The sequence below is a fragment of the Cygnus olor genome, chromosome 21 (genome assembly GCF_009769625.2).
Source record: "Cygnus olor isolate bCygOlo1 chromosome 21, bCygOlo1.pri.v2, whole genome shotgun sequence".
NCBI classification, from domain to species: domain Eukaryota; kingdom Metazoa; phylum Chordata; class Aves; order Anseriformes; family Anatidae; genus Cygnus; species Cygnus olor.
Genome location: NC_049189.1, coordinates 3,749,102 through 3,768,696, shown reverse-complemented (window position 1 = coordinate 3,768,696; position 19,595 = coordinate 3,749,102). Strand labels below are relative to the sequence as shown.

At 51.6% G+C, this 19,595-nt stretch overlaps 1 protein-coding gene across 5 annotated transcripts in view; it reads left to right on the top strand.

Annotated features, from left to right (window-relative positions):
* Positions 1-19,595, top strand: part of SAMD11 (sterile alpha motif domain containing 11) — a 220,359-nt gene that overhangs the window by 160,789 nt on the left and 39,975 nt on the right. For all 5 annotated transcript variants that reach the window (XM_040533325.1, XM_040533324.1, XM_040533326.1 and 2 more), the window contains one exon: positions 12,878-13,002. In XM_040533325.1, the coding sequence (XP_040389259.1) occupies positions 12,878-13,002 (125 nt within the window). The remainder of the gene's footprint in view (positions 1-12,877; positions 13,003-19,595) is intronic.

Genomic DNA, 19,595 nt, shown 5'->3' with positions numbered 1-19,595 from the left:
AATGGTAAAGGTGGAGAGGTCTCTGATAAACCAGTTTTAGCCTTCATTTTAAAGCTAGAAGAATACGGTTATATTTCACATGAGGTAGGTGAGAAAAGCTCTTAGTTACCTGCAAGGCAAGGGAAAGAATCCTGGATAAACCAAACCCGTGAAGACATCCTAAGGCCTCGGGATAGTGTTGAGGTGTTGTACCCTTGGCTGCAGCTTTTGGGGAGCGTTCTTGATGCATTTCAGCAGCGTACAGCAGTGTCCTCCTGCTTTTGCATTGCCTGTTGGATCAAAACTCCAAGGGCGTGTTTCTGGAATAGGAGGTTTTCTGACTGCCCTCCTCACACCCTACGGGGAAATTGAAAGGATTCCTATTTAAGGCTGCCTTGCCCTTAATACATTGGATATGTGAGTGATTCCTGTGGATCATCAGCTCCCACTGCTCATTGCCTAAACCTGTACCTTATCACCCATTTAAAATCACTCATCTGAGTATTTTAATATTTCATCAGTTCAAAGCAAGCGGCTTAATGAATTGAGAGAATGAGTAGAATTTGGGATATTTAAGGGACCTTATATCCATTAGGCACACCAGCTGCATGTCAGTGACACGTTCTTTTTATTGGCTGAGCACATTTCTGTTTGTCCATTACTCAGTAACTTTGGAACGCAGCATCCAGACAAGTCCAAGGCTTTAGGGAATGCTCTGCACGTCAGCGGGATGAGCCCATTGATTTCGGTGCAAATCAGACCGGCCAAAAAACCTGTCAGGAGAAAAATCAGGACCTCCAGGCTATCTGGTGCTGCAGGCAAAGGAATCTTTTAGCCCTTCGCTGCACTTGCATGCAGGCAGCAGGAGCAGCTGCGTGGCTCAGAGGGTGAGGCTGGGTGGGACTGGGATCTGACAAGGAACTGGGATTTCAGAAGTGCTGCTTATGGGACACGTTTGGAGATCCTGCATGGGAGGTTTAGTATCTCAGGAAATTTTAGGGCAAATTTTGGGATGATCAGGTTGGTGCTAATGACGAACTGTGGGACTGACTGAAGGATTTATAAATTAAATAAATAAACCACAGCAAGCCCCTGGGAAATGAAGAGATGGTGTGGCTCTGGGAGGAGGGAGGGATCCCATGCGAGGCAGGGAGTGATGGAGGTTGTCTCGCAAGGTCTGTGTAGTGGAGAGGCAGGGAAGAGCAACACGGAGACAGATTTTAGCATGTGTGAAATGCAGTTGGCTCAGAATACTTGGGAAGTGTGTGACCCGGCCCCCCAGAACTGCTTTTCTGATTGCTGTGGTTGCCTTCCTTCTTCTCCTAGTGGAACTTCTTTTATTAGTGGCCAAGGTGAGCTGCAGGCTGTGGTCAGGAGGGATCAATAGCACGGCCTTGATGGATGCTCAAAGGAAAGACGTACAGACACCTGCACGCTCGTGGCAGGGCCGATGAAGATGGATGTTACGGAAAGTCCTGGGCTCTGGCGAGGCTGTGACGGGTGCTGTGCTGCCCAGCGGCTGTGTGCACTGCAGGCAGAGGTCAAAGATGTTTTTAAGGGACAAGTCGTGTGTTTGAGTGCCCAGAGATCTCATTTCTGATAGGCTTTGTGGCCCTCTCCCTTTCCCAGAAGTCACCGTGCCCCTTTGTCCTGCTGCACAGTAAGCTTTTTGGCTCCAAGGTTGCAACTCTGGTGGAAATACAGGACTCAAGACGCCTTAGGTCTGTTGGATAGTTTCTCAAACTCAGGAGCCCTATCTGCGTTACTGCAGGCAGGAAGGGAAATCCAAGGCTAAAATGTTGGGTGGGAATCCCCCTTGCCAAATGCTTTTGTGGCACCTTCACAGACGGGCACAAGTCAAACCGTCTGTCAGAGTCAGGTGCCATTAATGACTGCCTTTGTGTCTCATCTCAGTGCTTTATCTCTTCGCCATCTCCAGTCCAGCATCAGCGTGTAGTTCCATCTTCCTTTTATTTATGGGCTTGCGGAGAGCTGAATGACGAAGCAGGATTACAATAAAAACATCTTTAAACTTATTTCCACCTCATTTTGGAGTTGCCAGCTCTACTGATCATTTTTATGAACTGTCATGAACATTAATGAAATTTTATGAGCATTTTGCTCAGGACATTGCAAGATGATTTTTTTTCCGAGATAAGTCTGCAGGGAGAGTTAGGCCTGTGTCGCTTGGGGTTGGGGCTTTCAGGTGTCTCAGCTCCCTTTAGTTTGTAAAACTTGCTCACTTTCGTCTTGCCTCTTCCCCTTTCCTTCCCTTCTTGCCCATGCCCCATGGGTGGCATCTCACCAGAAGGAGGTGTGCGAGAAGCTGGGTGCTGGTAAATCTGTGAAGGTCCACAAAGACTGATGTCTAAGAAGGACGGAGAGTGACTGAGAGTTGTTCTTTTTTTTATAAATGGTGAAGTGTTAGAAGGCAACCAGAAGAGTGAGCAATAAAGATATAACCCAGGAGCCCATGGAAAGAAAAGCAACCGTGCCCTGAGCTTTGCTTGTTGGAAATCGTGCCTCTGTCTTCAGCCTAGGGTGCAGAATTCTCCCCAGGTATGCCGTGCTCTCAGGGCTGTGGAGGCAGGGGGAGACTTTCTGTTAGCTTCAGCAGGCACCAGGCTGGGTTCGTGGACAGCCCAGTTGGGTTCTGCACGTGCAGGTGTCCTTGGACACATTGCTGGCTACCGACGTGTCGCCAGGTCTAGGCTTTGGCAGCAAATGGAGAAGGTGGAGATGAACTCGAGAATTAAGGAGAGGGAAGCAGAAAGCACATCACAAGCTCGCCTCCCAGCCTCTTGGCACCTTGCACAGGGGCAGGGGTGGCACGGAGGGGTGTGCAGGAGGCAGGCAGCCCCTCTGCTCCTCGGGGCTGCCCGTACAATGCTCACTTGCCTCCAGCTTCCCCGCCTGGGGCTTATCTGCCTATCTCTGATGGAAAAGTGACACGGGCTGCCAGCGGGTCACGCTGCCTATTGTTCAACCGAGAAACAAACTCCGCTGCTCCCCCCCCTCCCCGCCCCAGCCACTTCTTTATTAGTCGCCTGATCGCAGCCTTCAAATCCTTGACCCAAATCCTCCTGTGCCCAGCTTTTAGGTCTTATCCTGCTCTGGCTGTCGTGTCCGCCGTCGACCCGCGAGGGAAGGTATTGGCTGCGCGCCGCGCGATTAGGGGGCTGCTGCCGGGTGTTTTGTGCTGCGCACAAGGTGATAAGCGGGGAGAGAGGGGGGGGAAGAGCCCCCGGTGGGTCTGAGCCGCCAGCTTTCCCCGATCCCCAGCCCTCCCCTGCTCCTGCTGACTCAGGCACCCTGGGCTTAGCGCCCGGCGCTGTCGGAGGCACTGACCTTGCCTGGCCGCGCGCAGCCCGCTGGCACTCAAAGGCCATGCCGGGGCACGGCGAGGGATGCCGAGGAGAAAGTCAGCGTGCTGAATTTCACAGCCCGAGGCGACTCTCGGCTCTGCTGGGTGGGAGGACGGTGATGCCTGCACTGCCCTGGTGCTGTGCGGGTAGCAGGGAGTCACAGCAGTCATCCTGCGAAACGCCCTTTATTTTTTTCCCCCCTCTCGCTAGGAAAGTGGACATGCTGGTGAGGAAGAAGCTGCAAGGATTCATTTTATCTTGTGAATCCAGAGTCTGCCTGGGGTTTGGAGGTGGAGGCTCTCTTTGCTTCCTGAGGGGCAGAGATTTTTTATTACCTCTTACCTAGGCACCTGATTTTTTATTACCCTCTTATGGGGTGGGCCTTCCTGGCAGGTTCTGTGCAGGAGGTTGGATGTGCCAGATATAACAGTCCCTTCCGGGGCTTAAACTCAATGAATCTGTGCTGAAACGGCCCTCAGAGGCTGGATGTTAAGGGGAAGGGAGTGATGCTGGTGGCATTTTACGGGGGAGCTGCAGTCAGGTATTTCTCCAGCAGCAGTGCGGTGCGGGCAGTCCCAGGTCACCTCTGTGCTTCCAGCGAGCCCCAGGTCCACCTGCACACAGTAGGGAGGTAGAAGGTGATTTTTTTTATTCTTTTTTTGGAGTGTATTTGTTGCTTTGGAAATCGGAAATCAGTTTTGTTTTGGGTTTAAAAAAAAATACTAACCAAAAAAAGCAGGAACCTCTGCGTGGTAATTTCCCACCAGCCCTGACATTGCAGAGCCGTGCTGTTACATAAGGTTGTTTCTCGCTGCTGTAATGATGCAACAGTATTTATAGACCAATCTGGGTTTTCCTTTTAATGGCTTCCATAAAAAGCTCATTATTCCCCTCGCGCAGGCACAGGCTCATTTACATGCTCGTCGCGTCCCTGGGCGTGGGCTGTGCTTCGGGCCACCCCGGCGGCTCGGCTGGTTGCTGACCGCCTCTGGCAGCGGTCCTGTCCCATCCCCGAACCAGGATCTTGTCTTCTGGGGGGACGGAGAGTAGGGGAGGTTGGTGGAGAAGGAGAAAAATCACTTTGGTTGCTGCACGTTCTGGCAATGTTGTTTTTTCCTCGGAGCTGCAAACTCGCGTCGCGCTGGCGAGGGGCTTGGCCTGGCTCGAGTGGGTTTATGTGATATAGGGAGGGTGTCAGTGCAGAGCAAGCAGCGTGTGGCTCCAGTACCCGAGCCAGGGGGACCTCTGAAATAGGTCCCTGAACCGGACACAAATCCAGACGAGGATGGGGAAGGAACACCGTGCGTGCCCCCGCTGAGCCGGGAGGGCTGCGCGGAGGTGCTCGGCTCCTCCACCCCGGCTCCCCCTGCCTCAATCAATGTGCTCGCGTCTCTCCCTCTGCAGGCCCTGACATCCCTCCTTTTGCATATTGGATTTTTTTTTTCTTTATTGGAGGGAGGGGCAGAGGGTCGGGACAGTTTTATGGCAACGGTATTGATCAGTAAAATTTAATATAATCCCTGCAGTTACTGAGTGATCGTTAAGGGGATGGAGAGCCAGTGAAACATATTTAAAAAGAAATATTTTTCAGTTTTATTTCCTCCCATGCTACTTTTCTGAGCCTCTCTTCTCTTCCAAACCTGGCATCAATCGCCTACTTTGCATCCCTTCAAACCCACCCATACATTTCTGACCAGGTTTTCACAGCTTGCCTTTGGGTTGATTAAATATTAGCAAAAGACTGATCCAGGCTGATCCCGGGCTAGGTTCGATTGCCATTTCCTCAGCAAAGCGCCTTGCCGCTTTTGGATCTAGGAAATTTTGTGTCTGCCGAGAGCATCACTCCCTCCTTTTATCTCAGCTCTATCTGCAGCTCCTGTTGCTGTAGTGCCAGGTTGCCTCTTGGTGTCTGATGCCTCCCACTCTCTCCGTGCCCACGTGCGTCCCTGTGCAGATGGGGAGCAGCAGCAGCACGAGGCGGCGAAGCGACGTGCCCAGCAGCAAGTTGGAGCAGAAGAGAAACGACAGCTTGAGCTTCAAATGTGTGCTAAATACCCTAACCGCTGGAGCAGCCTTTTTGGGGCAGGGCTGCGCGGTGCTGAACCTCAGGTGAAAGAAATTCCCTCTCTGCAGTCACCGGCGCTTTTCTCTTGCCTGCCACCCAGCCCAGAAAGGCTGCTGTCAGTGATCGGAGCCCGACATACATCAGGCTGCTGGTGGGCGATCTCCAAAAGGCTCACGGGGCTTATCCTGGCCCACCCTGCGAGGAGAACGGGGCACGGCATTCGTAGTGAGGTTCCTGCTGCCTCCTTATTTTGGAGAGGGCTGCAGCAAACCAGGAGGCAGCCGTTACTGAAAATGATCTGAATTTCAACCAGATTTTCCTCTTCCCCTCGCCCTCCCTCTCTGTGCAGTCACTCTTTGCAGTCACTTGGAGCAGCGTGTTGCGAGAATCACCAGACCCTGCGGGCGCCTGGCTGCCTCTGCTAGCTGCAGAGACTCTGACACTGATTTATATTTTGGTTAATTGTCTCCAGCCATTAGTCTCCTCATCCTTCTCCTTGTTAAAGATGCAGTCGCTGCTAATGTCTGTAAATGAAACACATTTAAAAGGCATTGCTCCCAGCCTGAATCCGGCTTGGGTTAATGATCAGCGGAAGCTGCCACCACCCTCGTGAGCATCTTGGGGTGGTGGTGTCTCCGTTCGGGTGTCCCCTGGGGCTGGGCAGCCCGGGCGTTCGTCAGTAGCTCTTTGCTTAGCCTGACTCGAGAGGACAAGAGATCGAGGTGCCTGCTCCATCCTTGTCTGCTTCCCTCCTTGACTCACTCCCCACTGAATGTGCTGCCAGGGCTGGCTCCAGAAGATGCAAGGGGTCATCATGCAGCGGGGAGAGGTGGCTGGGGTGAGGGTGCAAGGCAGGGTCCAAACGCTGCTCCGAATGGGGACCAGGGGAAAAGGCAGGACCAGAAGGGGTCTTGGAGCAAGAGCTGCAGATGCTGCTGGTCAGGGGCTGAACAGCAGAAGCTGTAGATGCTGCTCATAAGAAGCCCACTTGTTCCCAGAAGTCAGCCACACGGGGTGGCTGCATGTTTGGCCACCACAGCCTCCTCCTAATTCATCTGGGTGTCCCAAGGGACAGCCACACTCAGCAAATTTGCCGGTTCGGTGGCAGTCCTGGTGATGGACTCCTCCTCGGGCAGGCACTAGGGCTCATTACCCAGACAGGGTGATGCTGCCAAAAATGCAGATGAGTCCACGGGTTTCGGTGGCATCCTCTCCCAAACAGACAGCTCCTGTCGGGATGACATTTCCCCCAACTGATGTGGCTCTCTGTCCTCTAGGGTGCCTTTTTCCTGCAAGCAGCGCAGCGATCGCATGGCTTTGGTGGACCATTACGCTGCTGGTACAGAAAGGCTCATCAGAGCAACCAGCGCTGGGGAGACAGAGGAGCAGCCGGTGCCATTAAACACAGACAGTGCAGCAGTCAGAGCGTTCGGAGAGACCATTAGCAACGTGGCTTTTTTTCCTCCAGTGGTAATTTTTGCAGCCATTAGTTATTAGTACATCTCTCTGCTGCTTTGCAGGGGGGGCTTCTTGTGTCAGAGCACCGGGGAGTGACAGGAATTTTAGATTGTCAGCCCTGATGTGTATCTGGGTGGTACAGTTATCCTTGTTGTCCTGACTTTACTGCGACACTGCTCACTGGATTTGGTGAGAGGCCTGGGGAGAGGAAGATTTTTGTTGCTGTTTCCCATGCCTAGCATGAAACCTGCAGCATACAGCCCTTGCTGCACGTGTGCTCCCGTGCCCTTCTCTCGTTTTGTGCAACAGGTCATAGGTGTAATGTTTTTAGAAACACCTTTAGAGGTCAGGTGGCCACTTTCTTAGAGAGCAGCTTTCATATCATGCCACATCCAGGTAAAATCCAGGAGCCATTTGGTCTCGGCCTTTTAAGCTGCGTGGCTGCTGCTTGCACCACGCACAACTTGGGTTGCAGTGCGCTGGTGAGCTGCTCAGCTGCTTGTGGCTTAGGCACAACCTTTCTCACAGCTTTCCCGTGTTCCCGGTAAGTGGATCTGTTGCTCCTGTGCCTTGGCATCATTAGGGCTTGAAAATTGCCCAAGCCATAATAATATCCAGCCACTTCTCCAACTGTTGCTTTTGGCAGCGAGGCAGAGCCCGGTGGCAGAGCGGGGATGCTGTTGGACGGCAGGCAGCCTGCAGAAGCCTCAGATGTTCTTTTCAGGGGAGGGCTGGGCAAGGCAGAGGCAGGACAGACATATGGCACGGTGGTGGGATGGTTACCTCTCTGAGGCTTCTTGGAGCACGGTAATAGAGAAGCGCTCACACGTTGCCACTGCCAGCTTTGCGCCTGTGAGGCCAGGTTCATCACAGGGTCTGTGCCAGTTGCAGCTCTTCTCAGAGCTTCAGAGTTACCCTTGAGGGAAGTCCACAGTGCTGTTAGGTAGCTGCTACCTTTCCTTTATTTATCAGGAGGGACATCTTTGTGAAGGTAGGCTCTCACTCCTTCATCAGCACCCACCTCTTGTTTGCCACACAAAATCCTCATCCTTTCTGAACGTTTACTGCTCTCCGCTGCTGCCAAGTTTGATGTCACAAAACCAGGCTGGTGGATTCAGAGAACGAGCAGCAGCACGTCAGCTGTAATTGAGAGCGACAAAAGGAGTTCAGCTTTACCAGGCACGTTTAGATGCCCTGTTCAGACACAGGTCTGGCCGAGGTTTGGTGTTCTGGATCGAGGTGCACGGGATTCGAAATTGCCACTCAAGTCTGCTTGTGCTGCAAGTTCTTTGTAAAACTTGTCCCACCAAAATAGCAGAAATACCTGAGAAGCACGTCTTCTGACCAGAGCTCCGGTCATCCTGGGCCAGATACCAGAAGAAAGATCTTAAGGAAGGTTATGTCCATAACACTGAGCTGCTTCCCGGTCAGAAACAAACCTGGAGCCTGCTGGAATCCCTGGCACTAAGTGCTTGGTTTGCCACCCTTTGTTTTACTGCAAGAGCACAACTTGCTTCTGGGAGGTGGAACTGCCCAAGCAGCCGTCCCTCAGAGCATGTGAAACACACCTGAATTACTGGGGGCCCCCCAACCATTAATTACCAAACCCCATGCAAACTGAGCATTGCCATGGCAACCTGCAGCCCTACAGAAGGCTATTTGTCTCCTCCTTGACCTTTCAGGAGATCTGTATCTTGCTCAAGCCCCCTTCTCTAATCCGGTTTTTAAAATATAATATTATGCTACTGGAAGGGATCAGACCTTTAATCTGATTGTGTGTGCGTGTGTGTTTGTGCGTGGGGGGGGGGGGGGGTGCCTGCATTGACAGGCACCCGGCAGCAACGGGGAGACGAGACAAAGGAAAAGCAGAGCGTGCCTGTGCCCTGCTGGGGCTGCAAGTGAGCACCTGGGAGGAATTACTGCCTTCGGCACACAGAGGGGGGAAATCCTCCGCATGGGCAGGACCTGCTCTCTCCAGTCCCCCTGGTGCAGGCTCCTTCCCTCTGGGGTCAGGCAAGAGTTGTGCTCTTGCTGCTGAGGACTGCGGAGGCGATGCTCTCGCACCCCTGTTGGTTTTTCCTTCCAGGAAGCTTCTATCCTTGTCTTCAGCTGCATTAATTTGTGGTGCAAGCACCCAGGTTTCTACGTGTGTGTTGGTATTCCTGAAGCATCTTAATTCTGCATCTTAATATCCCGCAAGCCAGACACTCTTTTTCCTGTTGCGTTCCCTCCAGGGGAGCGCTCTTCAGTCCTGTGCTGGCTCTGTCTGCTGGAGCCCTGACCCCAAGAGTTTGTTTCCCATTCTGTGTATGCTGGGATTAATGTGAGCAATATAGGGGGTGCATAAAGACAGAGGAACAACCAGCCTTTTCCCCAAGGGACTTTTGAAAACACCGTTCTTGTGCCTTGAGAGCAAACTGAACACCAGAGAGCACCCTGCATCCTGGGTGAGGGAGGGGGCATCAGTTCTGTGCCGTGCCAGCTGTTGAGGCAGCCCCAAAACCTGGGCACGTCCATGAGATGGGCTCAGACAGGGGGGCTTTTTTGCATGGAATGTGGGCACAAAAATCCAGCAGGAGTGGGGGTGAGGAATTGGGATCCAGGTGGTCAAAGGGAATTGGTGCAGGGCCATCATCGGCCACCTGGGAGCCAACGACTGCCCAGGTGCCCCTCGTTTTGCAGCGGTGTGGTGCTTGCTGGGGCAGCACGCTGCGCAGTGCACGGTTTGCCTTCAGGAAAGGTAGGTGCTGGCTTGAATTTTTCCAGAAACTGTTTTGTCGAGAAACACACTAGGCTGTTTCTAGGAGTTGTATGGCAGACGGACAAGGCAGGGGGTGAGGCAGTGTGGTCTCAGGGAAGGTGCAAAGGCAGTTGCAATCTTGGAGTCCAAGGTGGTGAGCGTGCAAAAGCAGGGTGACTTCTGAAACTGGCTGGTGGCTGGGCAGAGCCCTGCCCCCTGGCTAAGGGGGAGACCTGAGATTCTGTTAAAAAATTAAACTTTGACTAGTTGTTGGTTTTTTTTTAATGGTATTGGGATGAAAAGCAGTCAGTTGGGTTTCACTCTTTGGGGGCTCAGGAGGGTCTCTGGTAAAAACGAGGCTGGTTTGCTGTCTTGAGCAGACACGGGTAAGGTGGAGGTGGCAGAGCTGTCTGCAGAGCTAAAGCTGGCTTGATTCTGTGTCCCCAGCATGGTGGTAGAGCCCCATGGGGTCCAAGCAGAGCCTTCCACAAGTACGGCCCTTGTTGGAGAGCCCACGCGGTCACTGGTGTCTGACTGCAGCTGCGTGGAGCTGTATTTGCAGGAGCCAGCTGGGCCTACAATATTAAAAAAATGCTTAAATCTTGACATAAGCAGCAAGATATTTCAATTTTTCATGAGCTGATCTAGCCACCCCTCAGCGTTTCTTTTCTCCTGCTAAGACTGAGCCCCAGCTCCAAGCTGCCTCCCGTTGTTCCAGCTGTGGAAGAAGCCCAGAACAAAAAGGCAGCCTCTGCTTCAAGCCTCCCGCGCACCGAGGCAGCAGAACAGCTCCTGGGGACAGGCTGATGTGTTAAAAGCTGCCCGAGCTGCAGTCCTTCTCCCCTTTCCTCTCAATGTCACCTTGGTGTTCACTTTGCCTTCTGCAAAGGTGTTCCAGCAAAGTTGTGATTTCTGGGATCCTGTGTAGTTGTGTGGGTGGACTGAGCCGGGTTCAAAGCCCACTTGGGTTCCTGGTCCTGCGTGGAGTTAGGACTTGCAAATGCACCTTTTGATATTGTGACGATTTTAAATTTAAGGTCATGGAAAATGTAAAAACGTCTGTTTCTTTTTGGAAGAAAAATACCTGTTCTGGTGTCTGTCTGCTGGTTCTGGTTTCCAGCGGCTGCATCGCATCTTGGAGGGTCGAGCCATGTTCAGGAGTTGCTGTGCCCTTTTCCAGAAAGAGAGGCAGCTGCGTTTTAGTGGTGGATAAAAACCCAATTCCTTTTCATAGCTCTCTTAACGTGTTTACGTATGAGAGGGGCTTTGGGCTCGTTTGGGATGCAAGACACTCTGCAAATGCAAAGATGTAATTATCCCATTTTTCTCTTACTACTCCCTGCCTTCTCCCTCTGCACTTCTGGCTCATCTCCTCCGCCCTTTCCCAAGCGTTGTGCTGATGGCAGCGTTTATCTGCATTTGTCCTCTGTCCCTGACATCCAGTTATTGATTGGCATGATTAAAAAGAACTGATAATCACTTCACATTAATCCCATAAATGACTTAAGACACCCAAATATTTGCATAATGCATCTTAAAGGTGGCAGCTAAAAGAGGATAAGACCCAAAACTGCTTGGCGCAGGAGAAATGGGCTTCCCACTCACCTGTGGGCTTGCTTAAGTAATTAGCCTTCTGCTTGCATAAGGAGGAATCTGAACTGGTTTAGCGGAGGAAGATGCAGTGGGTGCTCAAAGGCTTTGGGATTTGAGCATCCAGCCCCGGCGCTGGGGCCGCGGGGGGAGCAGCAGGGAGCGGGGCAGCGGCTGCTGGAACGGGAGCCCGGTCGTGTCTGCTGCATCTCGTGAAAATCTGGAGCCAGACGCCCGCTGAAAGTACCTCTGTCTAAAGACTTTCTGTCATAAACTTATCTGATTAGCGGGGAGCTAGACGACAGATTAGCCCCTGCTTCTGTACCGGGGCTGGGCTCCCCGGAGCATCTGAGCAGATCCAGGGCTGGTGCCCAGAGCTGCTGGCTGGGGGGGCAGCAGGTGGGGAGGAGGTGGGGGGAGAGGAGGGGGATATTTAAGGGAAGACGATCGCGAGGTGGCTCTGCAGATAATGCACCCTCCGTGCTGTCCCGCGGGTCCCAGGTGAGGACGCTTTCTGCGGCCATGTGCTGCCTGTGGCAGCGGCACCAGGCGGGCGCGCTCCTTGTGTGAGTAGGGGCCGGGAGGGCAACGGGTGCAAGGCTCCGCTCCTGGTGTGCGGGGTTTTGTAAGTGTCTCTGCTTCCTCTGCCCGTCGTCTTCCTTTTAGGAAGGAGAGAGGAAGGAAAAGAGCCACGTCTAGCTCGGAGCAAGCACCTCGTGCTGGAAGGTCGGGTGGTTTAACGTAGATGCAACCCAAAAGAGAAGGGAGACGATCCAGCGTTTCCATTTAGTATCACGTATAGGGTTGTGGTTTTTTTTCTGCTTATTCTTCCTCTTCAGTGTTTGTGTATCGTTTATTGAGAAATATTTTGCAAGAGCTTTGCAAGCCAAAGCATTTGCCAGCTGAACTGCAGTATCTGCTACAGCGACTGTCTTTTCGTGTTTGTGCTCTCCCTCTCCATAGAAGGAGAAAAGAAAAAAGACTGAAGTAGCCTACTTGACAGCAGCCTGATGCGAGGATAGCAGGCACAGTAATGCTGAACCACTCTAATGTGTGCTCTCGTCCCAGAAGGAAGGGAGCATTATTTCAGGAGTGAAGAGTTGAAAATTAGTTTTGTAAATAAGTCTGAGCTGTGGGCTCGGAGTGATGCAGATGTCCAGGTTCACGGTGGGTTTCTCTCCAAGAAGAAAAACAATTATTCAAGTAAATAAAGTAGGCTTGTGTTCCAGCAGTGATGGAATGGAAAAACTTACTTTTTTTGAGAATAGAAGGGTGGCAGCTGATAGAAGACTATCAGTTATTTCAGTTCAAGTTTCCTATTAATTCGGGAACAGATCTGCCAATTCATGCGCTTTCAGTTTTTCCATCTGAGATGTAAGTTCTGGCCCACGCAAGTTATATCTGGCAGCACTGAAATCAGGAGCTCTGGCAGCTGCCGAGTACTTTATGGGAAATGAGAGGGCTGCTTGGGAAGTGCTTCGTGCTCGCTCTCCGCTCCCCAAAAGTAGAGGAGGTTACCTTGGAGCCTGGCGGTTGTGGGGGGAGAACCTTTCCTGCAAGGCGGCGATGTCAGGGGCAAACAAAAGCAGCTTGCGCACGCGTACGCACATACACACAGAAATCAATTACGTGGTGGCAAATAGGATTTCCTTAACTTGGTGCTTTTCTGCTCTGTTGCAGCCGTGATAACGACCTCTCCACTATCATCTCCAACCTGCATCAGAGCCGTCAGCTCGTTATGCCAGAGACCCAGAGCCGCTGTGAATTCAAGAGGAACAGCATCGACGTTGGCTTGGGAGCAGCAGGTAAGGGGCTGGAGCAGGTCCTGCTGGCTGGGGCTCAGTGACTTCCCTCCTCTCTCTTTCACCCCTCCATTTGTGCATTTTTTCAGCAGCTCCTTTCTTTTTTTTCTTTTTTTCCTGTGGCTCTTCGTGTTACACTTCAGAGTGAGCTACGTGAAGTCTCTTAATATTCTGGCCGGAGATTAACATGGGAAGGATTTCTTGGTGTTAAAGTGGTGCGGTCTTTTGAGATCTCAGCCCTGCTTTATTCTCAAATCTAGTGGTCTGTGTTAAACTACTGGCAAAGGAGCTTGCGCCAGCAAAGAAGTGAAATGTCCCCAGGGTTAGTGTCAAGTGAAGCAGAAAGGCCTTGCAGAGAGCACGGTTTGATTTGTAATTTCATTAATCAGAGGTTCCCCATGCTGCCTCTGTGCCTGCCAACTCCTTTGTGAGCGTGTGTTTGTTTGGTTTTGGGCTGCTACCTGGCTTTTTTTCTTTCTCTTTTTTTTTTTTTTTTTTTTTGGAAGTTGAACTTCCTTGACGTGGTGAAAGCAGAAGTGCTGTGCCTGTCTGGATGTCAGAAAGGGAGCTCTGGGCAAGGATGCTTTGGTGGTGGATGTGCATCAGCCAACGAGTGAGGCACTGGTAGTAAACCAGAGCTCTGCTTGCTGCTTGCAGAGCCTACGGTTTGCTTTTGAGAATAATTAAAACTTGAGGAAAAAGTGGGAGTAATGCTGGTTTTTCTATTCTCTGTAGGGAAAACAGCAATCTTTGGTCTTCCAAATCAGACCCGGATCTCTCTGTGCATGTTAATGTAGGCCTTCCCTGAAAATCTGTGTGTGTGTGGTTTTGTTCATACTTGCCTGTAAGTCATTCTGTTGACCACGTAACTTAACCTGGGATCCAAAGGGAAGAACACCACATCTAATGTTCTTTGGGAATGCCTTTGGAGGCACCTGGTTCGCCTTTTGCTGAGGCTTGACCCCTTTCCTCCTGCCTGCAGTGGCACCTGAGCTGGTGCAACTGCTTCTGCAGGGAGCGTTGGGTCCCATGTGTGTGTAAGGCTGAACTGGGGGATTTGGGCTGTCTGTAGGGCAGCCACGAGCAGCTCCCTCTCCTCGCTTGCACAGCTGAATCTCCTTTTTCTCTTCGTTACACAGCTCCAAGAGACAAACTGGCCAGAGAGATAAGTTGTTCTGTACGACGTTACTCGTGTCTGGATGTCTCAGCTGACCTCGCGTGTTACAATGGGTTTTAATAATGTTTGCTTCACAGGGAGGCTGCTGGGCTTTATCAGTGCTGCTGAAATTCTCCGAGATCCTTAACATTCCAGAAATGCAAAGTGCACTTTTCATTCCCGTCAGTGTTAAACAGGAGCAAAGATTAGATGGTGAGGTCCTCGTTTGTACTTGCTAGAATTCGTGCTCGAGGTTCTCTGGTTAGCTTCTTAACCATAAGAAACGGCGAGAAATATAAAACACAGGCACCACACAGGGGTTGTAGCAGTGGGGACGGCAGCGCTTGGCTCTGATCCCAAGGAAAGGCTGAGCAAAGAAAAAGAAGAGGGCTCGTTCACATGAGAGGCCACCAAGCGAGTGACAGAGCCTTTCAGGACGTGATAGATCTGGTGTGTCTAAAGAGAGCCGACGAGCGACAGAGCAGCTGGGGGCATGGTGGGGATGTTGGGTATCCGAAGGGAGAGGCGCTTTGTCACATCTCCACAGGGATGGTTCAGCTCTTGCTTTGTCCTTGCTGCCAGGCAATAGCTCGCTCTCCGTGCCTATTTGATGCAAGGAAGGCTCGTTTGCCAAAATCTCCCCAGAACCTGCCAGGTCTGGGTCTAGGTGTGCTGGTCTGGTACCTGCACCACCACCACTGGAAGCCAAGGGAACAGAAACAAAATGTGCTGGGGTTTGTAGCTGCCGCCGATTACTGGATTTATGCCTTGTTTCTGTTTGTTTTTACTGGCATGAGTGGGAGGGGAGAACGCTAGAACTAATTGCTGCGTATATAATTTTAAGAGATTTAATGTTGAGTTAGTCTCAAAGACTGGCTGTTGTTTAAACCTCTTAGTAAGGGGAAAAGAAATGTGCCCGCAGCTGCCTGCCGTTTGCACTGTATGCCTCTGAGAACAAGCACTGCGTGTTTGGGTTATGAGAATATCACAGAGCGGCGTTTGGAGATGGACGGCGCTGAATAAACGATGCTAATGCAGACCTCTGAAAAACTCCCGCGTCACTCATGGCCGTAAGCTGCGCTGCTCTAAAAGTAAGTCGGAATCCGATGCTCGAGTGTTTGCTGCTGCTGGGTTAGCATTTATGGTGTGCAGCGAGCACACGGTCCCAGCCAGCAGGGGCCGAGCGCTCTGGAGGCTGAGCTGCAGATCGGACCGAGGGTTGTGCATGCTCAGGACGAGGGGTGAGTGTCTGTGGCTTTTTTGGTGGCTATGGCTATAAGCAGGGGAGTGAGAAACGGGGATAGCACGACTGGAAGAGATTTGTTTATTGCAGGGCCCCCGGGGCTAAGAGGGCTGAAGTTGGCAGGGTTGGTTGGTTTATGATTAACTCGGCGAGAGTCGCTTGATTTATAGTTAAGGCTAAGATTAGAGGCAGTGCGATAGTTTTGAATGTGGACTGGAAAATTGGAATAATTACTGGATCTTGAGTGGTCTTTGAAATGATGGAAGGGGCTGGAACTACTGGAAACGGATGGCATGTAGGGCTCGGATGAGTTCTGGGGGGTAGGTGAGTCTGGAGTCAGGGTTCAAACGAGAGCTGGGCTGATGGTCAGGTCGAAAGGGACTGAGGAGAACATTGCTGGAACATGAAAGGCCTGTGGTTGGAAGAGCAGCACTGATATTAACGTCCTTGGAAGGTCTGTGAATAATTTTTAAGTGAAACCAGGTCACTGTATATCAATGGTGATGGTTAAATTTGGGAACAGAGACTGAACAGCTCAGTTTGCGAAAGCAGAAGCAGAAGAACTTCCAAAATAATTGTGTCCTGAAAGACTCGGATAGGGTTTGGCCCTGGCCAGAAGGGGGGCTGATAACCCCTCGTGGTGGGTGCCGACTGGTTGGAGCAAGGAGCCTGGAGGAGGCGCAGTCTTAGGCTAGGGGCAGCTGGGACAAAAGAAGTCACTGAATTTTGGGTCATGAGAGGCCCAAAGAGCTACAACGACTGTGGAGTCAGCACAGACAAGTGGCTGTGCTCCCCATTGCATCGCTTACATGCGACTGAAACAAGTGTAGTGACTGTCACATGCTAGCAAGTTTAGCACCTGCAGAAATCTGGGCTACCAAATCTGAGAGCTCCAGTGCTTTGAAAATACATTGACCATCAAAAATGAGAAGACCGTTACTGCTAGTCTACAAAGATAATGGCAAAGGAGGGTAGTTGTGTTACCAGAGAGTGAAATTCTTTTGGACAAGATGCATAACGCCTTCCACCAGTCTCAGAGTACGTTGTAGGGATGCACGGGTCAACCAAGGCATGGAGAGGCAAATCTGCCCAAGGTGATAAAGCCAACAACAGAGCTCTGTTTCCTGGCTTGTCCTCCCTGGCTTCTTTGCTAGACTTTTCTATCGTTATTCCACTGTGACAACAGGACAATTTGGATTAAAGCGTGCTCCTAGAGATTCCCCATGTGAGAGATTTTGGGTGCGGGGGGTGTTCCCCCTTGCTAGGATGTGGGCTGGAGGAAGAGCTCTGGATAGGAATAGCTGGCAGCCTCACTCATGTTCAAAGCATCCCCTGATACCGGGCCTTCAAAAGAAATAAAGAACACCAAGAGCAAAAACCTACAGAAACAAACAAAAAAAAACCAAACCACCTGAGTCTGCTCCAGCCAGTGCTTCTCGCTATGGCACCCAGAGAGCTGGCACCGGCAGGGGTAAGCGAGGCTTTTGCAAGGACAGCAGAAGTAGGTGGCCGAGAGGCGTGTCCTGATAAAATCTAATTGCCCTATCGATCGGCTCCGGAGCCGCGCTCGGCTGCGGGAATGATTGAGATATTCTTACGTGTTTGATGCATGGGAGCCGTATCTCACCGCCTGGGGCCCACTGGGGACCCGGGGGTGTTGCAGCGATCTCTTAATCACGGAGCAAACCCGCGCGTGTTGGGCCTGCTCTGCGGCACCGCAGATTTATTACAATTATTATCACTGATGCACTTGGATTTCCTTAGGTCCCAGGGGGTGCCAGGTTTCGGGGAAGAGCTGCCCTGCTCATAACTCTGAATTTTTAACTGGCTAAGGAAAACCATCTCAGTCCTAGGTCAGGAATTCACACATCTGCACCGTCGTATCCTTTGCTTTTCATGCCATCCTTCCGTCTCATCTGGGTTGACTGTTGGCAGTGTGAGGTTCTCACACTTTTAAGAACCGTAAATTTGCTGCTGCTTCTGCTTTCTCTTCCTCTCTTTGTGGCTGGGAGTGGAAGAGCTCGTGCTTGCAGATTGAGAGCACTGGTTCGTACGGTCTCTGGGTAACGTCTGCTCACCAAAAGGTTGTGCAAGTTTCAAGCGTGCAAATATTCATTGCTTCCAGCACAGACTGTAAATGTTCATGGAGGATTGGGGAATGTGATGTGAGGGAAGGGTGTTGGCCCCTCTGCCAGCTCCAGTGCTCCCCATTGATCGCAGTGATATCCAGCTCTTCTTCTGAAGCCTAGGTTATATCTACGCTGGGCTTCCACCCAGCTGCTGGGTTTAATCTCCTCCTCCTCTGAGCTGAACCTGACTTCAGAAAGATCAGTATTATTATTTAAAATTGGAGCTGGCTGATGCAGCTGCTGAGAGGGGAGGGCAGCGAGGTGCCCCCTGTGCGGAGAGGAGAGGCGAGCTGCTCTCCTGGGGCTGGCAGTCTGTGGGAGGGCAGGGGAACACGCAGGGAACCTGCCTGGAAAAATGGGCTTTGGCCATGCCCAGAGCTCCCGGGGCTGTTTACCTGCGAGAGGTCGGTGCTCGCTCCTCCCTTGGCCCTGCAGACCTGATTTTCTGTTCGGTCCTTCTCTCGTGGTGGTGCTCTGCAGCGGGAAATGCCAGAGGATGCTTTCCTTGGTGCTAATTAAATTGCAGTCACGATGGGGATATAATATGCCAAATGGAGGAAGAAAGGAAAAGTACCTATAATGGGGGCTGTACTTCCTTGGGAACACACGGCGACAGCCTGCATTGGTGAGATTCAGTAAGAGGCTTAGCAACATCTGCAAAGGTAGAGCAAGTGTGCTGAAATGCCTCCGGGGGAGCGCGCGTGGGAGGGGAGGGCAGGCGGCAAGCCTAATGAGAATATAAAAGTCGTTTCCAAATGGATCAGATAAAGGCGAGGCAGCAGACAGGGTACAGCGATGGCACTACAGAGGGGCTTACCTTGAGAGCGGATGATGGCACAAGGCACTTTTAATCTTAATTGAGAGAGAGAGGCACACACGAGGAGGAGCAGAGCCGGGGCTGCTTGACAAAGGCGCGGCGGCAAAGCTGGCGGTTTGCACATCAAACACGGATTTAGAGCCCCTTTAAGCAGCTAGCGGTGTGCCTGTAAACAAGTCCAATCCCCTCTATCCCGTTTGGCTAATGCAGTCTGCCAGGGGAGGGTGGAGGAGCCCTCGTGGAGCTCCTGCGGCAGGCACCCGTGGCTCTCCCTTGCGTGGGCACACGCTGCTCGAGGAGGTGCACGCGCGTTTTGCAGTCCTGGTCCCATGGCCCTACCTCATTTCCCTCCTGCAGAACTCCTCTTTCTCCTCCTCTCCTAATTTCTCCTCTTTCTCACCAAACCCCCTCTGTTCTGCAGATTTCATGGCTTTCCATTTGCAGGAGGACTTTTGCACGGGTAGAAGTGGAGGCAGCAGGCTCGCTGGTGCTGGAGGAGGCAGCTGGATCTTCCGTCTCCTCCTCCTGCCCCTAGTGGGGTTGGCTTGATGTCTGAACATGGTCTGAGAGGGCACTTCATGGGCACAGCAAGTCCTGGTGCCTTTTTTCTTGTGTCTCAAAAACATCCTGAAAGAGATCTCTCTCCCTCTCCAAGGCTATTTGTTCTTCTGTATTAAGGCTCCTGTCTCATCTTTCCACTTGATGCTCTGTTGACTAAGAGAAGGAGAAGGAGAAATTTCAGGAGTGAACTGCAGACAGCTTCCTGTGTCCAAAATCAGTCTCGGGACTTTCCTCTGCTAGGGAGGAGTTAATGTGGGGGCTGAGAAGGAACTGGGATCAGGGATGTCGTAGCTAATGATTAGAGACAGAGGCACAGCGAACGGCTGTTTTCTGAGCGTGTGATAATGAGGTAGGATGCAGGCATGTTTTCATTTAACAAAGCAAAACAATAACAAAAAAAAAGCAGCAGCCTTTATTGAATTGCTGCCTTAAATTGAGCAGAAAATCAGCACCAAGAGGGCATCTGGGAGCTGTAAGCCCAGCCACCCTTGTTTGCATGTTTTTCCACGAAGGACAGTTGTTCGCCTAGGCAACGTGAGGGTCTAGGCTCTGTCGGTGCCATTTGTCCACTTGGCTCGGATCTGGAGAATTGTCCTTTCTTTGTGCTCTGTTTAAGTTAATTTTTATTTTTTTCTGAAGCCTGGTTGGAGGCAGCCAGCATCCTTCTGTAATCCAGATGGAGGTCTTGGG